This window comes from Colletes gigas, unplaced genomic scaffold, assembly GCF_013123115.1.
Source record: "Colletes gigas isolate AHSC1104 unplaced genomic scaffold, ASM1312311v1 Colletes_gigas_Sc00004, whole genome shotgun sequence".
NCBI classification, from domain to species: domain Eukaryota; kingdom Metazoa; phylum Arthropoda; class Insecta; order Hymenoptera; family Colletidae; genus Colletes; species Colletes gigas.
The window spans coordinates 8,342,952-8,369,235 of NW_025106633.1; the positions used below are offsets into that span (position 1 = coordinate 8,342,952).

At 38.1% G+C, this 26,284-nt stretch overlaps 4 protein-coding genes and 1 long non-coding RNA gene across 7 annotated transcripts in view; 3 read left to right on the forward strand and 2 right to left on the reverse strand.

The window, feature by feature from the left end:
* The first annotated feature begins 488 nt into the window (after nucleotides 1-488).
* Nucleotides 489-3,786, forward strand: LOC122405203 (SET and MYND domain-containing protein 4-like). Its single transcript, XM_043409750.1, has 6 exons — nucleotides 489-740; nucleotides 1,345-2,432; nucleotides 2,493-2,770; nucleotides 3,075-3,239; nucleotides 3,318-3,461; nucleotides 3,538-3,786. The coding sequence occupies exons 2-6, from the start codon at nucleotides 1,355-1,357 to the stop codon at nucleotides 3,784-3,786; spliced, it is 1,914 nt and encodes a 637-aa protein (XP_043265685.1). The 5' UTR covers nucleotides 489-740; nucleotides 1,345-1,354.
* Nucleotides 3,787-4,110: 324 nt separating this feature from the next.
* LOC122405204 (cytoplasmic dynein 2 intermediate chain 2-like) lies at nucleotides 4,111-6,342 on the forward strand. The gene is made up of 9 exons (XM_043409751.1): nucleotides 4,111-4,360; nucleotides 4,435-4,519; nucleotides 4,597-4,812; nucleotides 4,880-5,114; nucleotides 5,188-5,389; nucleotides 5,460-5,659; nucleotides 5,724-5,866; nucleotides 5,942-6,144; nucleotides 6,207-6,342. The coding sequence occupies exons 1-9, from the start codon at nucleotides 4,302-4,304 to the stop codon at nucleotides 6,274-6,276; spliced, it is 1,413 nt and encodes a 470-aa protein (XP_043265686.1). The 5' UTR covers nucleotides 4,111-4,301; the 3' UTR covers nucleotides 6,277-6,342.
* Nucleotides 6,343-7,039: 697 nt separating this feature from the next.
* On the reverse strand, nucleotides 7,040-8,204 carry LOC122405226. The gene is made up of 3 exons (XR_006259751.1): nucleotides 8,088-8,204; nucleotides 7,799-8,017; nucleotides 7,040-7,572 (listed from the first exon to the last, which is right to left on the reverse strand). It is a non-coding gene; the product is annotated as an uncharacterized LOC122405226 (long non-coding RNA).
* Nucleotides 8,205-21,411: 13,207 nt separating this feature from the next.
* LOC122405169 (proline-rich nuclear receptor coactivator 2-like) lies at nucleotides 21,412-21,816 on the reverse strand. Its single transcript, XM_043409708.1, has one exon. The coding sequence runs from the start codon at nucleotides 21,814-21,816 to the stop codon at nucleotides 21,412-21,414; it is 405 nt and encodes a 134-aa protein (XP_043265643.1).
* Nucleotides 21,817-25,024: 3,208 nt separating this feature from the next.
* Nucleotides 25,025-26,284, forward strand: part of LOC122405227 (RING finger protein 44) — a 41,885-nt gene continuing 40,625 nt past the window's right edge. For 2 of the 3 annotated variants that reach the window (XM_043409796.1, XM_043409803.1), the window contains exon 1: nucleotides 25,025-25,356. The gene's annotated coding sequence lies outside the window, so the exon portion shown is untranslated. The remainder of the gene's footprint in view (nucleotides 25,357-26,284) is intronic. The other variant, XM_043409801.1, reaches the window with a different exon arrangement.

The following is a 26,284-nucleotide window of genomic DNA, read 5'->3' on the forward strand; positions in this document are numbered from 1 at the left end:
ATGGATGGCGGTCAGTTGAGAAACTATTCGCTGAATTAGTATTGGTAGGCAGTCAGCTGTAGCGTGTATGTAAATACATGTGAATTGACTATGGAAGGGATTGAAATTAATTTCAAAATCTGTTGGTAATGTTGCAAATGACACGAAAATGGTAATGGGGTTTCGAGACCCTATAAAAATGGGCTGAAAAAATACATTGGGTGAAAGGTCTACTCGTATACCTCGTCTGTGGTTAAACTTTCGTTAACCTAACAGCAGAAGCCAAAATTCTTGAATTTGCTAATGTTGCCGACTTTAATGGTTAGGTTGAATATAGTTCCCCGAGATTTGCAGAGTGCGCTGCAAATGCATTAATTTGTTTCATGAGATCGGCACATACTGAAGATCATGGAACATAAATTCCCATAAAACGAAACGTTCGTTTCGGAAATAAAAAATCAGAGACTGCATGCCACTTCGTGAATTCTTCATAATAATAACCCATTGTAATTGCGTTTTACTATAATCGCAATGTGTATGCTTGGTGTACACGTTGCTGTTGATCGCAATAGAATGAAATGCTATACTATTTTAGTCCGCGTACCAAAAATGAATAGAGTAAACTAAGTCACTCGTCAGTGATAGAAGCTTACAATATTTTCTTGATATTTTGAAACGATTTAAAATACGTGTAAATATTTTAAAAGTTCCGAAAATTAATTGTCGAGATCGTATTTACAAAGCCGTAGGCATCCTAAAAGGTATCGTATTACAAGCTGTAACACGTCAATGGTATTTCCAAGCAGGAATGGGCATATTCAAATAATTTTATAATTGAAATACATGTAAAATATTGACTGTATCGTTTAAAATAATCGATAAACATTAAGTCACGTTCCATTTTCTCATTAAATATTGATATTTATTTGTATTTTAAATTCATTCGTGCTGACGAATATTAAATACTCATTTTACTTTCGATGTTTCGACGAATACCGAATACACTATGTAATTAATATTCGATACCTTGTTAATAAAGAATATTTATACTCAGATTCATTAACGAATAGAAAATATATTTTTTGTAAAATTTGTATAAACCAAAATATAAATATTTTATAAATCTTTACAAAATTTAAATACTTTGGAAAACATTTCGTGGGTTATGCCCTTCGAAAATTTTTAGGAATATATAAATTCAATTATTTATTTTTCTACTTATAGACGATTTGTTAATGCACACAGTTTTTATTAATTTTTCCTAATAAATACTTAATACGATGTACGAATACTAATAAATAATAATTAAAAATAATTTTGTATCAATGTGTAGTTCTTCCTTTTATCAAAAATATCTTATTGTAGCAAATAAAAGATGGATGTAACAGAAGCATGGAATATAATAAGGGTAAAGATAATTGGAAATAACGATCAAGATTTTGTTAATGATTTCAAAATGCAATGCACAGATGAAGAACGTATAATATTTATCCTTAATGTTATGTTAAAATATAATATTATTCCTAGCATGTATCATGATACAAAGAATGCAAAGGAATCTGAGAAATTGAGGGAATGTGGTAATAAAATATTTCTTTCCATGCCATTGACAAGTACCTCTTGCATGGAAACACTAAGACTGTATACCGAAAGTATAGCTTATGCACCTTATCCTTCTGAACAGCTTGCTCTGGCTTATGCAAATAGATCAGCAGTTTTAATAAAATTACATAAATATGAAGAGTGCATTTGCGATATAGATAGAGCATTGGCATTAACGTACCCAGACAAGTTAAGAGCAAAAATTTATGTAAGACAAATTGATTGTTTCGAGGCTCTGAATCATCCCAGAATGGAATTTGCTATAGACGAAGCACAACAGTGGTTGAACAAAATGTCTTTGGACAATGTTAATTGTAAAAACTTAGATGACAAACTTGCTTCTATAAAAAAGATGCCAAAAACATGTAACACGAACAAACAAAGTAATAAAAAACATAGAATTAAACCTCCTCTTCCTACAATAAAGACTTGCAATGCTAAATTTCCTTGTGCCTCCGATGCATTAACTATGAAGTACAATGAACAATATGGTAGACACATTGTGGCTACCAAAAAAATAGAACCTAATGAAATACTAGTTGTAGAAAAGCCTTATTCGTTACTTTTAAATCCTGAAAATATGTACACGCATTGCTCAAATTGCTTAGAAGTATGTTGGGCTAATATACCATGCGACTATTGTACTTGCTCTATGTATTGCTCGGAAGAATGTAAGATCACAAGTTGGCAAAAATATCATGACATAGAATGCTCTGTGTTTCCTTCTATGTTGAAGATGAATTATAGCACGTCACAGTTATTTAGCTTAAGGATTGCTATACAGGCTGTGAGAGAAAGTTCGAGTATACAGGCATTAAAAGAAGAATTGAAAGAAGTCGACGGTTGCAATGGTAATTAACTTCGTACATTTAACATGGAAAAATAGTGATTTTAATTGTGTAATCTTTCAGATCCATTTATGAAAGGTTTCTCTAAGAATGGTGTTCTTATGGGCAATAAATATAGATGTTTACTAGCTTTCGACACTCATGCGAAAGATACGGAAGACCGTTTGTTTATCAGATCCCTGAATGCTAGTTTTATTTTATACACCTTGGCGACGTGTACCAACATGTTTGGGAATCCCTTGAAGAAAGATATAGCCGAGTTGCTGAAAATTAACGACGTCACATTTGTCGGCGGCCTCATATTAAGGAACCAACGGTTGATTCCCTGTAACAGACACGGCGTATGTAATCGCGAGAAAGGCAACCATACGAAGACTCTAATATGAATTTGCCTTGTGAACTTTCCGTACACGCCGTTTCGGACTATAGTAATTTGTTAACAATAATTACTTTTATAATCTTATAGATGTCGTAAATAAAACTGTTAACCTTGACAATGTGGGGCATATACAACCCACGCGACGTGAACGGAAAGTTACTTATCTCGATGAAAGTTTTAAAAAAAGTACATAAAGTATAGAGTTGATCAATTTGAAAACAACACGAAACTTGAAAGATTGAATCGATGTTTTACTGTATTTTCAGTTCACGGAACTGCAGCTTTGTAGAATGCTCCCATTTTCACGTGGTAGTGCAATGATGCCGTTTCTTACTTTATTTAATCACAGCTGCGATCCAAACGTAGCCAGACATTCGAGGTCTGGACATATGATTATGTCTGCCCTATACCCTATTGAAAAAGGCGAGCAGGTATATGGACGAATATTTAAATCAACCGTAGAAGTTATATCAGTATAACGCTACCGATAAAAATTATTTTTTTTAAAGATATTCGATAGTTATAGCCAGCTCTACTCGTATATACCAAAAGCTATACGACAGAAAGATCTACTAAAGAAATATTTTTTCAAATGCAATTGTTTACCATGCCAGGAAAATTGGCCCCTATTTAACGATCTAAAATCGGTTATTGTGAGTTCCTTAATAATGAAATTTACACCAAAAATTACAGTATTTGGATATTTATATTTGCTCTATCTGATAATAGAATTTCGGCATCAAAAAGGATGTTTTCTATGACGTCGTAAAACTGTTAAAGAAATGCAACACGTACAAAGAGAATGCTAAAAAAGGAATAATTTTTGATAAATCTGATATTGTAGATGATGCGATAAGAATGATTAAACTTTTCTATTACCAGACACCAAAGCCCTGCTTGGAATTGACGCAACTGATAGAAGAGTTGAAATCCATCGTCTATTTAACCGGGAACAAGTTCGAAATTCCCAGATTATAAACGTGTTTTGTATAATTACAAGTTGTCATTTTTATGAAAAATAAATGTATGCTTTCCGAATACTTTGTTTATTTACAATACGTTTCAAGGTATTGTAGTTCGATCGTAATAAGTTACTAGTCCAATGAACCAATTTTAACGAAATACCTATCGTATTATTTTCAGAATGAATTTTGATACAAGTAAATAATATTTTGTAAATGTATTAAAATGTAATGTATTATGTATTAATAAAAGTTTGCCCATTGCACCACTAACCTATTTCAAAGTTTAAATAACACCATCTGGCGTACTATTCTCGCGACAATTGAGGAGGAGAATTTCCCAATAAATGGACACTGTATTCCAAAAGAAATGTCCTCAAATAAACACTGACATTATAAAACATTACAACATATATCCTTATTTTTATTTCCATTAAAATCGTGAATTGTTCACGTATTTTTCATTAACGACTGAAAATATTCAGTCAAACAATAAACAGTTTTAAAAAGTGAAACAAGTTTTGTTTAATAATGTTCACCGACCGGTCTCTCGATACCGTCAGTTTCGATTCGCAATTATCACCTGCAAAGTATGTCGTTTAATTATTCTGATATTTTTATTGTAGAAGTTTCGTTATTCTTTTTCATTATGAATGTCTTCCAGATCGGAATTGTCGGCGAATATACAAACAACGGAGATTATTTATAATCAAAACACCGTGCAAACGGTTGAGACAAGAAGCATCGAGGTGCGTTTTAAAGTTACCAGGTCAAAAAGGATATATTTTTATATGGACTCTTTTCCGATTAAAATGTCTTTTCTTAGATTCAAACCGTACCAGAGGAAAAGAAGAAGTCAGAAGTAGACTATCAAAGATTGGCTCAATTTTTAGACAAAGTTACACCAAGTATATTGAAAGCTTTAGATGAATCATACGGGACCAATGCATTTGAAGATTATGAGCCAAAAACCAGCGACGATTCGCTTGCAACCACTCAGCTTCTACAAAAGATTAATACTGCAAATGAAACAGATTTGCAGGTAACAGCCGATTATTCCTAATCATTAATATTTTATATGATTTTGAACTATCTAAATATGCTTACAGATGAAAGTGAGCGATATGTGTTGGAGTAATGCAGGTGGAACATTAGCTGTATCTCATGGTAACCCATATCATGAAACATGGTGCGATCATCTATCTAAAATACAGTTGTACAGCCAAACAAAGGATGGTGATTTCACAGATACACCGACTAAAACATTAGAAACAAATTCTTGCGTCACCTCTTTAGCTTATCATCCGGTCGATCCATCCATTATAGCAGCCGGCTTGTTTAACGGTAACTTATAAAATTGTCAAATAAATATGCACGTTTATGGATGGAAAACTCTACATATATCATTTTTACAAAGGTGATGTTCTTGTTTGGAACTTAAGGGACGATGTATCGGCGGCATCAATGGTTGTCTGGACGCACGGGGATAGCGTGTCTCAAGTGTGTTGGAAAGCAAGAACTCCAAACGATGTATCCGTACTAGTAACCTCTGGCAAAGATGGATATATTTTCATTTGTAAAATAGTGGCTAACATTAGTCTTGCTCGTTCATACAAACGGTAATTGTTGCTTTCGGAATTGTTGATCCGTCGTTGAAATTATTTCCTGTTACGTCGTGTTCCTCTTTAGATACAAAGTAGCCAAAGAGTACAATCCAATAGAGAGTTCAAGGCCACGTAGTGCGGGTGGAACTCGTGAACGCGCGGTCGAATCTGGTTTGTGCATCACCAGCTTCGACTTTTCGTACAAAAATCCTGCATTGTTTGTTGTGGGTACCTTGTGCGGTGGATTATATAAGTGCAGTTTAAATCGCGTCGCTCCTATCGAAGGTGTGCATTTTATTGACTTTCTTTTAGTACCGCTGTATTGGAATCTTATATGTTTCGATTACAGGAGATGAAGCTCTTATGGATCCTGTAATAGACGAATACGACAGACACGAAGGTAGCATCACTTGCATTAAATTCTCTCCTATTCGTAATCTTTTTGTCAGCGCTGGCACGGATAAGGAGATGCGTATATACGATTTTGACGAGGTAAAGATTTCGTTTGTGAAATTTACTGTGTACCAAACAAAGTATATTAATTCTATTATTATTTGTTTTATTCAGCATGTGTGTCTACGATCGATTTCCTTTGAAAATACGATTGTAGGATTTACGTGGATGATTGGAAATAAAGATGTATTGGCAACTTATGGCGCCGGTTCGAACGTAAGACTGTACAATGTCACGGATGGTAGACCAGTAACAAATGTGAAATTTGAGACTTCCGACAGGGAAAACACCAGCTGTTTATGCGTCAATTCTAAACAGTAAGTTCCGGCAATATACGATCGTATATTCCCGTCATATTATTTATATGTTTGTTTTACAGAGACTTGCTGGCTATAGGCGACACCCAAGCAAATATAGAAATCTGGAAAATTCCACGACGATTGTTCTAACGATATTACTTAACGTTTATTTAATTCACAAATTGTACTACTAATAAACTTTGCTTTTCCTACGACACATGTAACAAAACAAATGTATATTTATTCAAACAAAATATATTACTTTTGTACGAATTGTATCCGTGTTGTTTTATACAAATTTGATTCCCACATTTCCTGTCAACAATGTTGCATTCTCGAATTCTCTTGCAACGAGGATAATAATACCGCGATATTAATAACACATGATTACTACATCAGACATATCGTGGACGAGCTTTAAATATACCAGGACAACTTCGAAGCGGACATTTCATTGCCCGAAAATAGCTTAACATGTTTATTGCGAAAATACACGTATAAAGAATGCAGATAAAAGTACAAGCAAACAAGATTGTTGGCAGTCTAAGAAAATATTGAAAAACAGTCAGATACAAAATTCCGTATGCATAATCAATGCACGTATTTACCGATTTTTTCGTAAGTTTCAATTACTTTCCACGATATGACCGAATAAGTGAAAGCTTAAGACAGATCGACACGACCTACTATTGTAACCAATTCTAGAAAGTTTAAGAACTTACGGTACCGCCTAGGCTGGAATCTGTGAATTACAAGTCGAAGGATATTATAATGTTATTATTTAAAAATACATTTATTAACACTTCGTTTTCGGTACAAAACCATAACCTTAAAACATCTCGTGTTTTAAAGTTATACAATAATGTTGTTAACGGCGAAACGAATGACTATAACGGTCCAAACCGATTTCCCTCGCGTAGAAAACAGTTATGCTCGTCACGCTCTTACTTTCAATTTTTGAGCCGTGACTTCATTTTTTCGATTAGTCACACTTGGACGTCATAGTTACGCGCGTCACGAATTATATGAATAAGATAAATTTGCCACAGCTGCATGTAACCACACAGAACAAAATCAACAATAAGAATAATCGTCAAACAAGTCAACTTATCGTTCCTTTCTTTCATTCAACACGACTGGTTTACGTAAATCGATGCAACGAGAGTATTAATCTTCATACTATTTCATCAAGTTTCGAGGCCACTCAATCAGCGTAGATAATCGTTGCAGATTGTAGATAATCAAAATGACTAGAAGAGATTTGGTTCAATCCATAGATGGTCGAATAGAGTTGATACTTCTTTTCGTCACATCGCGACCTGTAACAAATAAATATTTCTGTAATAAATGCCCACACAAGCACAATAATCTTGACCGGGCATCGTCCAAGTATTCGCCAAAACCTCCTACACCGCGCATTGGTGGAAAAATAGTCGCACGATGACACTGCAAAATGAAACAAACATAGGTTAAGTGATTGAAAATAAGTTACTTGATTTATTTTCGTTCTTTCAAAGCACAATAAGTTATCATTCGGTTTTTACAGGCAAGCAATTATTCAAATTGCTATTTTGATATTTGCTATCGATAATTTTATAATGCAACGCTTCTCGACAACACAAAAAAATGGGTCTTGTCAGAAATTACGACGCGACTGTACGGTAAAACTTACTTGTTTTTCTAGTGAAACGTGACGCGACATATTTGACTTCCTGAACGTTCCATAGCGGTTATCTTCCATGGCCTTCTTAAGTTTTTACGCAAATGTGCTCGAGTCACGCTCGACACATGTGTACGTACATCTGCACACACAAGCCACATGTTGCGTCAGAAAAAATTGTTGGTATTCGAACGAAATTAAGTTTCTTGCGAACAAATTACATTTGTAAAACTGTAACAAAAAATGGAGTTAATTTACGAAGAGTATAGCGTTATAATTTCACAAGAAAAAATATACGCACCTAACGAAGCGTTATCCAAGCTCAGAGTTTCACGTAAAATCTAATATCATTATTCGACCCTAGAACGAATGCAAGTAATTCAGGTACAATAGAATTTTATTGAAAAGGAAAACAATTTTATTTAATATCCCTCCCGAGACTGGTAAAACTCTGAGTTTGTCCTTACGAAGGACAAGTTTCACAGTAATCCTGTAAAAAAGCATTCACAAAGTTTGCCTCGAAAAGAGACAACTTTGACCATTTTGTCCTAAAACGGACACAAGTAATTTGTCCTGAAAAGGACAGTTTTGATCGAGTGTCCTGAAAAGGACAGTTTCTTTATGTTCAGTTTAACCTAAAAAGTTGCTTCTTCGTGGATGAAGTATTTGCGGGCCCTGAGAAGGGCCCTAAATTAAAAAGGGATAGTAAGAGGAAATGTGGACGGGATATGCAATAGTCTTGTTGAGGTGTAAGACGAAAACAAAAGCTTAAGGACGATTCTCGTCGAGTAGTCTTGAAGAATGAAAGGTTATGTAGTTTCGTAGATTATTTCCGCCATGTTTCGTTTCGCTAGTACCAAGGAAAAGCGGGGCAGGAAGAAAGTTGGGGGGAGGGGGAAAAACGAGACGGGGACAAAAAAAATAAGGGGATATTAGTTGCGATACCAGGAAACGGTAAAAATTTTCTCCGGGTTCTATTTCTTCTTCCATTTTGTTCGTGAAATGGCTCCATCTGCGCTAGGTAAACACCAAAGAAACATCAAATGCGGCGTGTGTCGTGTTCCTTCCAGCGTAACGGTGCCTTTCATCGAAAATTGTCAGGCGTTCCCGTTACAGAGACAGCTTTCTCTCCATTTTGCATCTCTACCTCTGCAATCTTTCTCTCGACTCATCGAAGTTTCTTGCACTACCCTCTATCCGTTATTGCGATAATACAGCGGTAGGATATGTGCGTCCAGTGTTCTCGTTCGAATTCCGCACACGTGACTCGCACAAACGTTCGTTTCCCTTCTGTTTCATCTTTCAACATCGAACCGACACAGTGTGACCTCTGTTGTTTCTTCTGCACTTCTGTCGCGTTATGTACATATATGTGTATGCGGATGTACTTGTATGCCTGTGTGTATGTAATTGTGCTGTACCGAAATATTCTTTTTAAAAGACCGTCAATTTTTAGAAATAGTCTCGCGAACAGCATCAGAGACTTCTTCTCGCACCAAATACACTTTGTTTCCGGATGGAAGAGGATCCAAAAATTTGTTCTTCCATCGACTCGTCTCTTCGAGCTTTCTCGCCGGAAGCTCTCAATTCCTCCCGACGATTATTGCACACCAACAGCTCCTGATTTCTCTCTTCTTCCTGTCGATATTCATCTTCTTGTCACTTTCTCCCAGCTTGTTTATACTTTTCCCTCGAACCTTCTTCGCGTATCCATTCATCCTCTCTTTCACACGCGCACGCACTCTCGACTGATTTTTATACAGATTTTTTTTTTTTTGGCGCCTTTTGTTCTCAAAAAGACATTTTTCTGATCGTTTTTTTCCCTTTTTTCTTAAAAAATTCTCACATTCGCTCTGACTTCGCTCGTAGATCCGATTTCAATCCCAAAATGATCAATATAGATTTGTTCTCTTTTTGATTCCCACATATATTTGCTTCGTTCTTTTCGCAGATACGTTTCTCACGATCCTTTAGCGATCAAATCGACGATCTTCAAAGACACATACTCTTCATCCTGGTTCGTTCCGATCTTTCTCTTCGGTGCTATCCACCTACGCTCGATCCTCGTCATCTTCTATATTCTCCTCTCGGTGCTGTATCTACAATCTCCTCTTCGTCTTCGTGCCCATCGTCGATACACGCGGTGTATCTCGCAAATGCGCGTAAGACACCGAATACAACAGTACCAAAATTACGATATAAACGATTACGGTTTAGGTACCGTCATGATTATTATGCATTCCACCCATCTCATTTACTGGCTCATCAATGTTCCCCTTCGTCTTCGTACGATCCCTCGATCATTTTAACATCATCGTCGTTTGCGTTCAATTCATTTCGCCGTAACTGTTTTGTTCCTATTTTGGAAACTCTTTAAGACTCGGTTTCCTCGTAGGTAGGAGATAAAACGGCAAAAAATAATTGTTCCTCTATAGAGCCCCGTAAATGGACGATGCTTGAAAAAATTTTTCGAGCCTTCTTTTTTCCCCCCAACGACTAGGACCTCTTCGCTTGTATTCTTTCTACCAAATACCGGTTTCTTCGAGCAGTCCTCGCTTCCACGTCGGACGCGCAAACACGAGACGATTGTTTCGCCAAGAAAACAACGGGATGCGCGTCGAAAGGTGGCCCAATCGATGATCCATTCTTCGTCGATCGCGCCATCGTTAAGCCCTTCCCGTTATCCTCTTGTCCTCACGTTTCTCTTCAGTCTTGGTCCTCCTTTTCCATTGGAAAAAAAATCCCCAGTCCGAGACTACCTCCTCCTCGATGAATTGTGAATCGTGCGTGATCTTGAGATCGGCGATTGTAACCGGAATGTATTTTTTAATCGATGCTTCGGCGACGTACACGTTCAGAACGTGGAAACGACCAAGATGGCGGATGAGCTTGGGAATGATAAAGGAAGTCTCGTTCTTGCGCGTAACGACGGCGTTCGCTCTTCTCTTCTTTCTTCTCTGTTGCCACCATTTTGTCCCATCCGTGCTCTCTTGCGTTACTCGAATAACTTTAGCTTCAGAGGCCGCGAGAAAAATTCCATCCGTGGGAAACGTCGGGGGAACCTCGGTTGGACGACTTTGAAAACGCGCGTTCGAAAATTACGCACAGCCATCATCATCCCCGCCAATTCATCGAACACACACCCTCCATCGTTTTGCATTAACAAAATATTTTATATCGTGCGTCTGTCGCACAGCTCGCACGTACGAATTTTCGTTTCATTTCATTTCGCTCTCTCTCTCTCTCTCTCTCTCTCTCGCCGTATGTACAACTTTGTTATCGTTACATCGTTTATTATCAATCGTCGATATCCTCTTCATCGTTGCGTGGGAAACGGGCACCCATCATAACGCGTTGCACGTTTACGCGGTTTCTCGTACCGTTAATGCGCATTAGCCGAACCTTAAACGTACATTTTGCATTTTACGTACAATAATAGATATACTTTTATAACTCTATTTCCTTACGTACTCTAAAACTTGACAGCAAATTGCATCGTGTCCGCGACGGAGTTATCAAAGGAGACACGAAAGGGGGGAGGGGAAAAATCGTCATCTTTGTTCTCCGGGTTCTCGTTATCACCACTCGTCATCGTACGAGTGATTATCATCTCCCTCGGCGTTTAATCGTTTTTCATCACAAAGATCGCGACTCGGTGCCCTTAACATTATCTACGATTTTTTTTTTTTTTACTGCTTACGGTAAACTCTCGTCGCCCTTCTATTCGTTGGAACGACAGAACAAAAGTTCTGACGACCTTCTGCTTCTTCTTTTTTTTTTTTTGTTTTTTGTATAACCTTATCGGACTCGTGAAGCCTATACTCGCGAACGCAACGGGCAATGGATACACATATAATACTTTTGCATCATCTTTGAACTATTTCCTTTTTAACTTTGGCGTGATTGTTATTTTTCTGTCTGCCTGAAACGTATTTTTTTTTTTCTCTCATTTGTCTCCAAGGTGAACGGGTCGAAAATCTTAAAATGGCGCTGATGAACGAGAAGAATGAATCCCGTGTCGTTTCTGAAGTATAAGCTTCCGCTGAGTAGTGCCATCTGGTGCACTGGCACGAGTCGCCTCCTTTCGTTCGTTACTTTGATCGTCGTTTCGATTAAAGCAGACCAGAGAATTCGCGGGACAATGCTCTGTACAGCGATGCTCGGTGTAAAATGTAAGCTTACAAAAGACGGGGAACAAAATATAAGGAAACCATTCGAAGAAGAAATGCCACGTGGTTCGTAGGACGTACCCTAACGATGAAGAGAAACATCTGCGCGCAAGAGAAAGGCCGTTTTCTTCGAACCATTTTTATTCCGATTCCGTAAGCGTTTTGTGCGCATCAAATCGCATTTAACACGTTCGTTGCGTGACGGAGATACGAGTTTTAAACAAATTTAAATTTCACACGCTGAATTTTGAAAAATAATAGGGATCTTATAAAGGAAACATTCCCACCATAAAGCCATCGCAAAATGGTAGAGTATAGGCGAGGTAAAATACTACCTCTTCCGGCAACGAACACGTTAAATTTCATCTCTTAACATTCTAAAATCCTAGTCTCCGACACGGAAATCATTGAGTCCAAGTCGATCGTTTCTTCCGTCTAGAGCAGCGAGAACTCGCGTTCGAGGATTTTTTCAAATATCCTTGAACGTACACGGCAGTTCGGTTTAAAACCTCTATACACGTAAACGGGGTATCTCGAGCAGACGGTGAGAAAGGATCTAGTACACTTGGATCCCACTAATCTAGGCCTACTAAAGAAACAGCCGTCGTTGAACAAGTTCTAATGTCCATTTTGGATCCAGCTTCTCCAACGAGGTCGGCGGAGGGAGCCACTTGTCTGTGGCCCCGCGAGTTCCAACCTTGTTGCTGAAACCTTATGACGCATATTCCATTAACCCCTCAGGCGCGACGCGACTTTCGATATCACAAGCTACACACGGTGCAGCTTGCCGTTTAAATTTTAGTGACCTTTGAAGGAGTTCTGTCGTAGAAAAGACGTTGAAAAAATAGGTGCGTATCGTCGTCGGACGATAGAGTTTGGATCCGTGAACACAGAAATACACTGCAAACCGTCGATCGCTATAAAAAAGATTCGCGAGTCGGTAACATTGCACGACAGTCGGCCTAAAAGGGTTAACTGGCTAAACTTAATTATCGAATGAGTATCGTTTCGTTTGAACCGCTTCTATAGCACGAAGCTTGTCTAAGGATCTGCCGACGATCCTCTGGAACGTTTGGAGACTAGAATTTTCTAATTTTTTAATACTGGCCAATTATAATCGCAACAGAGATCCAGCGGCGCAAATAACTTAATAATTGACGATTCGAATCATCGGTGATATATATCGTGAAATTTGTAGGCGGTGTAGCACACTTTTTTGCGTCAAGGGATCCGTCTTACACTTTAGAAACGACATTGATCTATAAATCTTTGTCCAAAATTAATTTGATAATGAATAAAAATTTGTTTGTTTTGAATTTTGCTTGAATTTTTGTACAATTAATTCTTTAACCTTAACCCTCTATAACCCAAATTATATTTGGCTTCTGAAAACAATTACACGGCGGGAGAATTGATAAACACAAATAACGTGATGTAAATTGAAAGGTAAATACAAATAAACGCGACCTTCCAAGCGTACCAATCCTGGCACGATAAATTGTAGCTAACATTCGTAAACAAATTGTTCGTTGGCTATACTATTGACGTAAAACCACAATCGATACATATTAATGATGGGATTAAATCAGACTTCGAAATAATGGAAACGTGTAACTTCAAAGACAACAGGGATTGTAGAGGATTAAAATTCTCGTTTAACGAAACGTAAATAAATATGTACTCTTTAAACAAATTTGAAATGTCACCCAGTTGTTCGGGCTCTAAACTAAAGGCGGACCCGTCAACGGAAGACTCGCGTTAATTTCAGCTCGGTAGAGCGACTGAGACAGAGCCGTGATTCGTCGAAATTCTTCGCGCAAACGTTACTCCCCGGCGTTAAGTCTTGTAAACGAAAGGTAAAGACGAAAGAAACTAAAGTTATTTCGCCGATTTACACGTAGGAAAAATGTTATTGTCACGCACGTGCGGGCGACGTCACACGATCGTTGTGCGTTTGTTAAAATTTAGAACACAAACGTCATATCGTGTTTCATGTTCCTTTGCTTTTTTTTTTTTTGTATCGGTTGCAACGTCGGGGAACCAGCGCTCTGCACGTGCGAGAAATTGAGAAACCAAACGGACGCGTTCTTCCAGCGAGCCTCCTCCCCACACTTTTTTTTTCCCGCTCGTTTCGTTCGCCCAGTTAACGGATAAACGAATCCGTCCGACTCGCGGGACAAAACGCGTCCGTGTTTTGTTTTCTTTCTTTGCTTCAAGAGCGAGAAACTCTCCCTCCGTATATAATATATATAATATGTATATATATATATATATATATTTATCTCTCTTACTCACACAAACTCACTGTTTTGGCACGCTCGCACACTCAAGCACACACACTCTATCGTTTCATTTCTCTCGGACGCGTACATACTTTCTTGAAACACGCACATGGTATATTATATATCAAGGTACATGGTCGAATCTCGATTCGCTAAAATAGTCAGTGCGTTTTCTTGCCGCGGCGGCGGCCGATCCGTTTTCCCTACTTTTCAGTTAACCGTGCATCGGAACGACAACACTCGACCTCTCAACGCTTGTGTAATTTTGTGCAACTCCACTCTCTCTGTTCGTTTTAGCACTCGACGCGAAAACCGTTCCATTTTTAAACTTAGTCGAAGAATAAAAATGAAGGAGAACGAAGAACGTTGGGCCGTCGAGCGTCGCGCTTGTTGTACGGCCGGACTTTCACAAGCAGCAGCAGGAAGAAGGATAAAAAATATTGTCATCGACAGGCTCGTCAAAGATTGCGTTTTAACGGGAATTTTTTTTTACGAGTAAACAATCGATAGATACGCGACTTCTCCTTGCTACCGTAGGTAAAAATCGTGTTTCCTTTAACGACGGTCTATAGCTTTTCGAAAATGTCGTTTTCAATCAATCGATACATATGAAGATTGGTTTTGATCACGAAATCACGCAGCCCGTAAAAGCGTTTGTTTGCTTCTATTCCTGTTCCCTCGCGTCGACGAGCGGAGAGAGTGTCGCGTCGCGTTCGAAGCGATACGATTCGAATACGAAACGACACCGACGACCGTCGACGACCTTCGAACAAGCGAATCTGCGTGGTCGAATGACGAAACGCTTTCTTGGCTCTCTCGAATCAAAACGGAATAATATTCGCGCGACAATTGAAACAAGAACGGCGTGTCCTGAATTTTTTACTTTTTTTTTTTTGGTTACGCCAGACACTCGACCTCGAAATTAAAACATTACCGATATCGGACGTAGGTACATACGTACGTACACAGGAATAATCGAAACATTGAAAAGATCCGATCAGAATAATTATTCGATCGTAGACCGCGGGCTATTTTCAACGACAGAGCTCTTTCTCTCCTTCTTTCTCCATTTTTCCGTTTCATCTATTTCTCAGACCTTTTCAACTTAATTCTAAATTTAAGGCTTAATTAATTAATCGACATAGTGTTTCGTGTGGCTGTGTTTTGTGTCCCTGTATATGATCAGTGCATACTTTGTATGAAATCGATGAGCTGTTGTGATTTTTCCATTTTCGGCTCTCGCGCGAGAAATTATGAATGATATCGACACAAATGTACGCCACGAAGTTCTTTCGTGAAAAATACCTTTGAAAAAAGTTCGTGGCGCGACTTAATATGTCCGTTTGACGATCGTTCGAAGACGTTTGGTTCCTTTTGTTTCATGAGCGTGTGTGTTTTTTTCTTCTTCTATTTATTATCCTTTTAAAAGAACGTTCGATTAGTCACCGGTTACTCTTTCCTTACGAGAAGTGGCACGGATATGCAAAATTCGTAGAATTTCTCTGCTCTTTAACGTTTACATGCGAGTTTCCCCAAAAAATAAAAAGTATAACGCTAAAACGCATAGAAAGTGTTCAAGTGTTACCCAAAAATTTTCTTAAACCGAATAGATCGAATCAATTGCTTACAAACCTAAGGTAATCGTGAATACAAAATGAAAAGAAGAAAAGTAGCAAGAGACAGTTTTCCTGAAGTCATTAATCTAAAATTATGTGTATGATTTTAAAACGAAGAGCACACTTCAGTAAACTTGGTTAAAAACTTATTAAGAGAAAAGGAAAGAAGCGTTGCTTGCGAGGAACAAGCAAAATGTCTGCTTGACGAAAGAAATGGTCTGCAATAATGATCACGATTCGCTTTTACTGGAAAGTAGACGAGCTCTCTTTCGATCGGAAGAATCCGTACGAGTGCTTGTAAGTACGCGTCACAGAAAAATCTAACAACGACGGGGGAATCCCCGGTCGCTTTTTGCGGAAGCTCTCCAAAAGCTAATTTACCTAGAAAACCAGAGACACGCATGCTTCTGACGTAATGACAAATTGAACCGTGCTTTTGAGGGAATTCGATAAACGAAATCGGGGACAACCAAAGAGATACGTAACGCGAACGTATATTTCGCTCGATATATACTCTAGCGTTTCAAGTAGGTCTACACAACAGTTTGATTGCGTAACGAACGTACAGGACACGATTTTAACTTTCGAAAGAGACCAGTAAAAGAAAATTGTTCAAAAGGTACGAAGATACATATGTAGATTTAAACGGGACATACAAGAAGCACATGCAAAGTCATGTGTTCGCTTACATGTCACGCAATGTTCGTCGACGGATGCATCACGGTGTAAATAATGGTAGACATGGCAGTTTGTAATGACGCATTCGCTTCGACGCAAACGCGTTTCCGGAGCGTCGGTTAACTAATTCTCCTATTGGTATTTTTCATATCGGAACATTCGCTGGCTCTATAGTTTTGAAACAAAGCAATGCTGGCGAAACGAAACTCCTGCCAAGCCGAAACAACGACAAACCATAAAACAAAATTTTTCGATTCTTTTTATCGTACCAGCTTCTTCGATCTCCGTGTAACTTATCATTGAGTAACGTTTCGTGATCGCGACCACAAAAGAGGGCAAAATAATTCTACGTTGCGACAAATTTGAACAAGAGAAAAAGAAAAATTTAGGCAAAAAAAAAAATATTGCAACCCATAATCGATAATTCGAATTTCGTTGTTAAACAACACTATGAACACAACAGACAACATTTGCGTGACTACGAACAGAGCATAAAAATGCTGCAAGCCACAGAATGTTAGACGAGGATGCCACTTGTATCTTTTGTGTTTCATTTTTTTTTTTTCCCCTTCAAAATGGACCCATGACACATCCGTGAAGCTTTTCACGAGAATCATAATTTTGTCTTATCGATTATTCCTCGATCTCTCGTGTAACTCGCGACGAACGATTTGTACGTTACAATATCACAATAAATGCCAGTCGAGTATGGATCGTCTCGTGTCCTTTGTTTTCTCCCTTCCCTGATCCTGTGTCTACCGATTTCGACAAAACCACCCCGCGGGGGCATTTTTTATCCACCGTTTCGCGTAATCCCAGCAATTCGAAATTCTTGGAAAACGGAAAAAGAGCGTAAATCGAAAACCGGAAACCGTCTTTGAAGATAAAATTCTCGCCCGACCTCGATCCCATTTTTCGAAACGACCCAAGTTCTCGTTGGCTCTTATAATTAGAACTACTAACTATATTCTCATCTTAAAGTCACGAAGGTAGATTACGACACACGATGGACGACGTATTTCGAGAGTTCCTAAACAATATATTTTTTTTTCCTTTGTCCTTGTCGCGGTAAACATTGCACCCCCTTTTTTTTTTTTTATTGCGTCGCGCGCGTTCGAGCACTATTATATCTGCGTGTATCGCTAACCACTAAAACATTACGATAAATTAATAGTAACACTTGAAGAGCGTGCGGGGTGGTAACCCCATTTTTTTGAGACAGAGAAAATCGTCTCCCAACATTTTTGTTTTAGAGTATATCGTATCTCTCTCTCTCTCTCGCGTTACCCTCACATTTTTCTCGAAAGAACCGTAATTTTCATTTTGTCATCGTAACTCGCACGTTCTTAAATTACCCCGCCTTATTATTTATCATATACATATAATATATAATATATATGTGTGTATATATATATATGTTGATCAGTTACCAATTAAAAATTAGTAGTACCTATAGAGTCATCATCACAGCTAATTTCTTATCATTCTTTTTCATTAATATTATCGATTGGTTGATTAGTTCACTTTGTAATTCGTGCCTCTCGTTCCCCGTCCTTACCGGACGTCATTTTTCTTTCTTTCGTTCGTTATCCCTTCGCAGCGCCCCCTCTGTTTCATTCGCCAACAGAAAGATCGCTCGAATCGAGCCTGGCAACCTTCGACTGTCTTTCCCCCCTTCTATTTTTTTTTTTTTTTGTTGTTGAAATCTTTGTTACTTTGCACATACTGACTATTTTTCGCTTCTCAGCGAGACTCGAGCAAGTGTACGCATTATATTGCTGCACTTAAAGATCCGAATTTCTAATCACGCTCTCGATCGGAACGGAACAAAACGCCGTTACCATCGAGACCATTATTCCCCTTATTCGTATGTATATATATACATATACATAATACGTGTCTGTTTACTTTTTTTTTTCGTTCGTATATACACTAATTTTTACAGGACATTTACACGTGCTGTTCAAAATTACAATTTCCACCGCTGTCTATTTACACAATTCGTAATCGATGCGCGTCTGTGCGATAATCTCCGTACGTATCAGCTTTGTAAGTTCATCGACCTCTCACAGGACGGCAGTGTTTTAATTCGTTTACTTCGCGCCCGATGAGCCTTCGGAACAATTCGTAACGCACGCTCGTGAAAAATTTAACCGATCCCTGGCACGTATTTACAAACTGATGTTTAAACGACTAAAGAGGAGGTTCGCGACATTTCGAAAACTTAAAGAATCACTGGGCAAATACTGAAACGCCTTACGGCTGAGAAGAAAGAGATCTGTTGTACTAATTATTTCGAAACTAAAACCACCGAACGGAACAAGAACACCCAACGAAATGATTTTTTTTTTCAACAAATTAACAGGTTATATCTACTACTGCGACGACGATTCCTCTTCCATCGAGAACAGGAACTATTTCGCAACTAACCAGATTACACGTATGGATCGTCGGTTATTTTCCGACTCTATCGCTTATCACACATGAGCTGATGAAACTTTCTTGTTTGTGAAATGTTTTCCAGTGAACGGAAATCGTCGGATCGACGCGTTCAACAAAAAAAAGAGAATTGTTTCGATAATTTACGAGGAATTTCAACAATAACGATTAACCGATATTAAGGGAAAATAATAATTTCGTGGAAACTATGTAAATTTTAAAACATACGCTTACGAATAATCGAATTACGAACGAGACCGTTTTCTCTTTTCTCGAAACTGTTCCTTCTACCAGCCACTGCACGGCACCGGCTATCGAGAAAGAAAAACAAGAATTGATCGAGAGATCGTGTTCGATGAGAACCGGTTGCTGATTGAAACCAATGAAATTCTCGTCGGACTTCTCACATCAGGATTTCTATCAACCATTTCACGCGACGGCTGTTAAAGATGCTATAGATACGATTAAAAATTTTGCCTTACTGGACTACAAATACGGAGAAAGTAATTGAAAGTTCGAAATTGCACATTTTGATGTCTTTTTTTCTCACTTTCCCTCTCATTCTTCCATACATATAATCATTCATACAGACGTATTGGATGCACTCGTTCTGAGATCTGCATATACATACACCAACTTATTTCGTAATTCACCCTATAAACTAACTTATCAGAAAAAAAGTATATACTAAGGGGAGAATGAAACTAACGTAATTTAAAAAAACAATGCCTTCTTTTAAATAAAACAAAAAATCAAGTATTGGTTAAAATATCGCTTCAAGTAATTTGGTCAGTCTACATATTTAAATGTATCTGTTTCGAGTAAAAAAAAAAAAAAAAAAATTTGCAAGGCAATTAAAAACCATTGTCACTTTTGTTATAATGTAATGTCAAAATAAGTGCGATATTATTGAAAAAGAAAGACAAAAAAATATTGTTGTATCCATCGAGCAAAAATTTAACGATTAAAAGAATTTTTGAAACATATGCATTTATGGAAAAAAGAAAAAAACTTTTGACTTTATGTTCCAATGTAATATTTATATAGTAGGAAATTATCGACGATATTATCGAACGATACTACAATTTAGAAGATAAGCAAGAGCCCTATATTGACTTTATAACGACAATGTTCCGACTACACCTCATATATTATGTAAAAACTAATTTTTTAATTTGTCACGTATAGGAATTTTTCGTAAAAATTATTTAATTTAAGCACAAATATTGCTAGATCATGAACACCTGAAAGAAATGAATAACTATCATATATCGACACACATCTTAATCTCTTTCTCCATCATTCATTCGATCATCGATCACATTTATTTCATTTTTTAATCAATGAATCACGAATTCCAAAGTATTAATCCAGTTGTATACACATTGGAAACTCGTCATTTGAATCTTATATATTGCTTTGCAGAGGTATTGCAAAGTTGCAAACATAATAAGAATACTTTCAATAAAAGAGTAAGACGAATAGAAATAAAAAAATTTTGCATGGAAAATTCTTACGAGGATAATTTGATTATCCCTTTAAGAATAAACTTACGAGTTACACCAAAATATCAAAAGCTTAACAAAAACTGGGGATGACAAATTAGCGATTATAGTCATTAGTCAGAGACATACTGAATCGATACCTGGGTTTACGCTAAAGAGCAGTAGACGAATATATATAATACTTAAAGTTTACCACTTATGTTGTAAGTATATAGTAATCCTCGATGAAAAAAAAAAAAATGATAGCATGAATCCCAGGACAAACCATATAAACGTTTTTAGAATTGCTTTGGGCGTAACGGAAAAGAATGAAAGATTACTATCATAATCAACAGTGCCAATGTTGTGGCAATTTTGAGTAAAGAAAAAAAAAGAAAAATATAGCTATCATTTCTAAAAATAGCTAATGCAACTTTGCTTGTGTCTTCGTACCATTTCGTCAAACAGATAATATAATAATGTCTGCTGTGTATATGTGTATGTGTATGCGTCTCTGCAAGTTAACCATATATAATAATAATCTAAAATACATACGTTTATATCTTCATAGACGGCGCATAATAGAATTGTTACAAGTTATCATATACTTGAATCACGGTTCGCAACAGACGCACCCGCGTCGTTCTCCTTAGTGTTTGTATGCTTTGTATAATAGCTTAAAGAACAAATTACGGTTTTCACTTAGCATCCATTCCATGAAACTGAAGACACTGGTGCCCTGAACTAGTTGCGTATTACTTGTATCGTCTTTAGATTGTGTTATCACGCAGTTGTTCTCATGTAAACACTTTCTCTTTTTTTTTTAAACGAGCAGCTTGATATCACATATAAGAGAAAAATACATCCTTCATCCATGAGGGAGGACGATAACGTTGTACCTGTCTCTTTGTTTTAAAAGCTGACAACCGTTTTTAGCGGTCCGTTGGTCTTTGGGTATCAGGCTTGGACGTTTAATATCATCTTAAGATGATTTGAAATATCGCAACTCCTGTCAGCTTGCTGACAGCTGCCCATCAGTCTCATAGTCCAATGGCTCGGTGGTCTGGGAAGGCTCGCAGGAGACGGCGGTTCGGAAAACTTTGCACCAGCATAAAAGCTGTTTGTTGGACTTCCGCGGGGACTGTAGTCGTACCGTATCAGAGAATTTCTTGTACTTTTGGACGAACAATGAGGACTGCAGCTCAATCTACCGGTTGAATTTCTGCCAAAAGATCTTCCGCTATTGTGGAAGAACGTCGACGATTTCATTGCACCTGTACGGTGATGGTGCCGGTCTACGCCGACATTTGGCGAACCATGCCGTTCTACCTTGTTGTTCAATTTTGGTGCCGAATTCGTCATGGCTTCTTTATCGAACTTTCGACTCACAAAGTCAATCAACCCGTCTGTAAAACGAATCGTTCTTTTATTCACATACGCCATCATATACATAGTTCCGATCGAATCGATAATCGTTAAGTTCGATAAGACGATACGTCGCATTTAATAAACATGCCTTAATTAAATTCGTTCATTCAGTTTTATTTCATGTCACGCAATGTAAATGCTTATGATCGAGTAATAACACAAACTTTGCATCGTGTTAAATATCGTATACATTCCATGTTTAAGTAGAAATAAAATACACCGAATAAAAAATCTTTCAAATCAATTTCATTATTTTGATCATAAATAAATTGATAATAAAAATATACCGAGAGATTTTGTCCGCGCTATTACGTTCAACAACTACAACGCTACGAAGCCGCATAAACATAGAAGAGGGGATGAATGTATGTAATTAATTTTCAATGTACACCGGAAGACTTACCGTATTATGTCCGCGGGCTATTCTCTGAAGATGAAACCAAAAGTTTTAGATGGTGTTGTGTGTTCAGTGATTTTTCAAACTGCGCAATAATCTCGAGATCCAGGACACAAAGGGTAGGGGGAACGCGGAGAAATAAACTTGGTGGGGTATCCCACGAACCTCCTCTACGAGCGCAATGCTACCTCGCCCCGCTTGTTTCGAGTTCTCTCGCAGTCCTCCCTATTCGTGTTTTTTGCGAATTTGACCACATTCGGTGACCGTAGGTCACCTCTTGTTTGCACTTCTTCCAACAAAATAAAAGCACACACACGTCGTTTTAGTTCTCCCACTTCTTTTCAACGCAGCTGGTGAGGCGCAAGATGGCGGTCACGAATTGTTTGTTTTCGCTGCCCTCCACGGATTTTTCACGATACGATCACAGTCCGACAGCGAAATTTATGTGTTCGTCCTTTCACTACGCGCACGCGCGTGTACGGCATATGTTCACAAACGTGAATTAACTTTATTTGTAATATCGCGTACGTGACTGTATACGCACACGCACTAAACGACGTTCATTGAATTTGAAAAAAGCTTGTAATCATCCTAATCGATGCCCGTCAATTTTCAGCCTCGTCTTTTCCCTTCTTCCTCTCACTGTAACCTTTCCTCTTCGCTCCTCTAACTCACACTACACTCGCTGAAACCAGATACTGCGATTGAACTCGTAAACTTCGTGCCTGTAAGCACAATCCTTCTCCAATACTGTCTCTTGTCTTTGTGAAGACGCAGGCCTATCTTAAGGGTACGAACATTCCCCTCTACTCGTGTTCGGCCAATAGCCAAGAGCGTTTCGATTTACATGACTTACTCTGTCCAATCGCGTCGCTTCTCTTTCGTGTATTTTCGGCTTTTTTCGTACAATTTATTATGTGCCCTTAAAAATCTTGTTGTAAATATAATTTTGCAATTTCTCATATGTTAAAAATGCTTTAGAATTTTTTGTTGCTCGACACACTACTTTGTTGCTGTATTCTATGGCAAATTTATAAAATAAACTGGCGTTCTGTATAACGATCGGAAGGTACTGGCGTGATGATTGGTCGAAAGTAGTGAAGCACGACACCTTGTGACACAGGTCTGAATTTAAGAAATGGTTTTACACACCTTATTGTTTCTTTCCTTGTTTATCAGATCGCCTTTATGAAAGATGAACAGGAAATGCTCGAAACCTTTTGATAAAAAATGGATAAAAATGGTGTGTCAATTCGAACAATAAGTTTTTCCTTGCTTAGCAATAATATATTTGCATTCATGCTGTTAATAATCGACCAAACGTATGTTTATGCATTGTAAAATATATAAACATAGTATAACGATACAATATTCGTTATTAAATCATATATAATAATTTTCCTAATCTACTTTCTAAATATGGAAACATCGAAAGTTGTTGCTTCGAAGGAGGAGAAAAAGAAATGTAACTATACGTTTGTTACTCTTCATATTAATTTAGAAGCGACAAGGTAAACGTTAAATAAAAGTAAAAATAAAATTATATGTTAGCGAACTGTGCATTGATAGAATATATTTCGGATAAGTAGTTGGGATTAAATAATGCTACACTTATGAAAAGTTAATACCAGTCATACCAGTTAATTTGCGGTGTCAACCATTTATGTGTTAGCAGTTTGGTAATATTAATAACATGATGGTGATACGTAATAATATTAATTTTATACGTAATAAATTAATGGTGCGACTCGTCGTGCAAATGTAGGTTATTCGTGTCCAGGTTAGATGTTTCGGAAAGTTAAAGCTGTTCTATCATACGATCAGCATCATAGTGATTCTATACATACTTCTGCATCGTGCAGCTGCAATAACGCCATCTAGCGTTTCATCTGCACGACTTTAAAACCTTGCTGGAAAGAGAAGGGGTTGCATTTACGTATCTACTATATTCCCTTCAGCGCAACTTCAGTGTAGTGAGTGTATGTATATGCATAAAGTGGTATGATTCGAAGGAATAAGAAACGTAGTTCTGTATAATTTCCCTATAATCTGTTGTAAATCATAGCTTTTTATTATTTAGATGTTACAGCATCTGGAGACGATGTTTAAATCCCTGCAAGGTACCGGTTTCTTAGTTCAATTAATTTCCGCGTGATTAAATAATCATTTTGTCCAATTGTTCGTTGCGGAAGCTTAGTATATCGTATCTTAAAAATTCTATAAAGAATATATGTTTTTCGCGAATCGGTTGCTCAACAGCCTCTTCGAGTATTGCGAAATTAAAAGGATTTAAGAAATATATAATCTTGAGATTCGATGTGATATGATTCATAAAATGCTACGACACAGGAACTGAAAGAGAAATAGTCTATGGAGATTCACAGTATTGTAAAAGCGACTCACCTACCATACTCCCATCGTGGCGAACTTTTTAAACTCGTCGAGCTTTTCGTGAATATGCGGCCCCTTTGCACAAGGTAGAAACACATAAACGCCAAGGAAGACAAAGGAGATTCATTCGTAGATGCAACATTTGTAAAAATTCGAACGTAAATCGTCATTTATCGTTTGAAAGAAGCAACGATAATGAAAAAGAAGAACGCATTTAGTAAAAAATACGAGAATAAATGTTGCGTCGTTGAATTTTTTTCTCCGTCGATATCGGCGGAAAACAACGTGACTATTGCGATGCAAGCAAGTGGTGCCGCCATTAACCCACGGCGAGATATTGGAAGTTCGTGAAAGGCTTTGACGTCAGTGCCCAAGAACGCTGATAATCTTGCGACGCAGATACTGCTACGCGGAATATCAGACGATATCTTTGCTAGTTTACGGGCGATATTAATCAGATATATGAACGTATTTGGTGGTTTATGGTTTAACATACGACCTCGAGAATATCAGTAGGCCCATAACATGGGCGAGGTCGTGGCTTGGGTCGAGTGAGAGACATGGAGCGACCTCAGTGTTCTCAGTGGTGAGCTGCACGGCCATCGCCGACCGTCGGTTTCGCCTAGCACAACGAACGTACTCTGCTATGACATCACTCTGAAAATCCCAGATTATCCCAGTAAAAGGTAGGAGTTTTCCCTCCGAAATTTGGACGCGCGCTGTCTCTCTATTCTCTATCTCTCTCGCTCGCTCGACCCTGTCTTTTACATCACCCTGACGGTGTGCTGTCCCAACACTTCCATCGCTTTTACATTGACATCCCAAACGCGTTTTTCTGGTGACTGAACTTGAAATTTTTAGCCCCCCTACCTCCCTTTGCCCGCGCCCCAAAAAGCTTCCAGCTACCCCAACCCCCTCCCGTTTTCCGTATTTCTTTCTTCCTCGTTTTCCACCTCCCCCACCCCCACCATTCGATACGCATTTTGCCCACACTTCTTTGTCCGCTCGGGTTCGTATTTGGCTTTCATTGTGGTATCCCACCTTCGATTTTTTGATAAGTGTCCTTCGCAGACAGAGGATGCACAAGTCGCGTGGTGAAATCCCTACATGCACAGGAAAGATTTATAACACGTTCGATCGCACCGATGCACATGTGTCGTACGTTACGATTATTCCCCGATTTGTTCTTCCTTATTTACCCGCCGCACCTTTACCTCTTTCCTTTATTTCGTTCATACCGACGTCCGTGCATATCGAGTGACACGAGTTTGTTTATTACGTGCGAACGATCACGCGCGTTCCGCGTATCCGTGAAAGCGATACGTTTTTCTGCGTGGTCAAAGCTTTCTTCCGAAATTGTTTTCGGGCTTCGTTCTTTCGTTGTGTTTTCGCGCAACGTAGCCGAGGTACATTGTACTCGATGGTTAGTCGTTATTTTGCCGACAATACGCAACGAAACCAGCGGCGGATGCATCGTTCGAAACGAAAAGTGTTCCGATCAACCCGACAGAAATATTTATCGTCGTTCGTTCGTAGTTGCAATGTTTCGGATTTTTTGCTTGGTCTATATGTACATACAAAGCAACACTAATAGTTCTCTGTACATAGCTATAG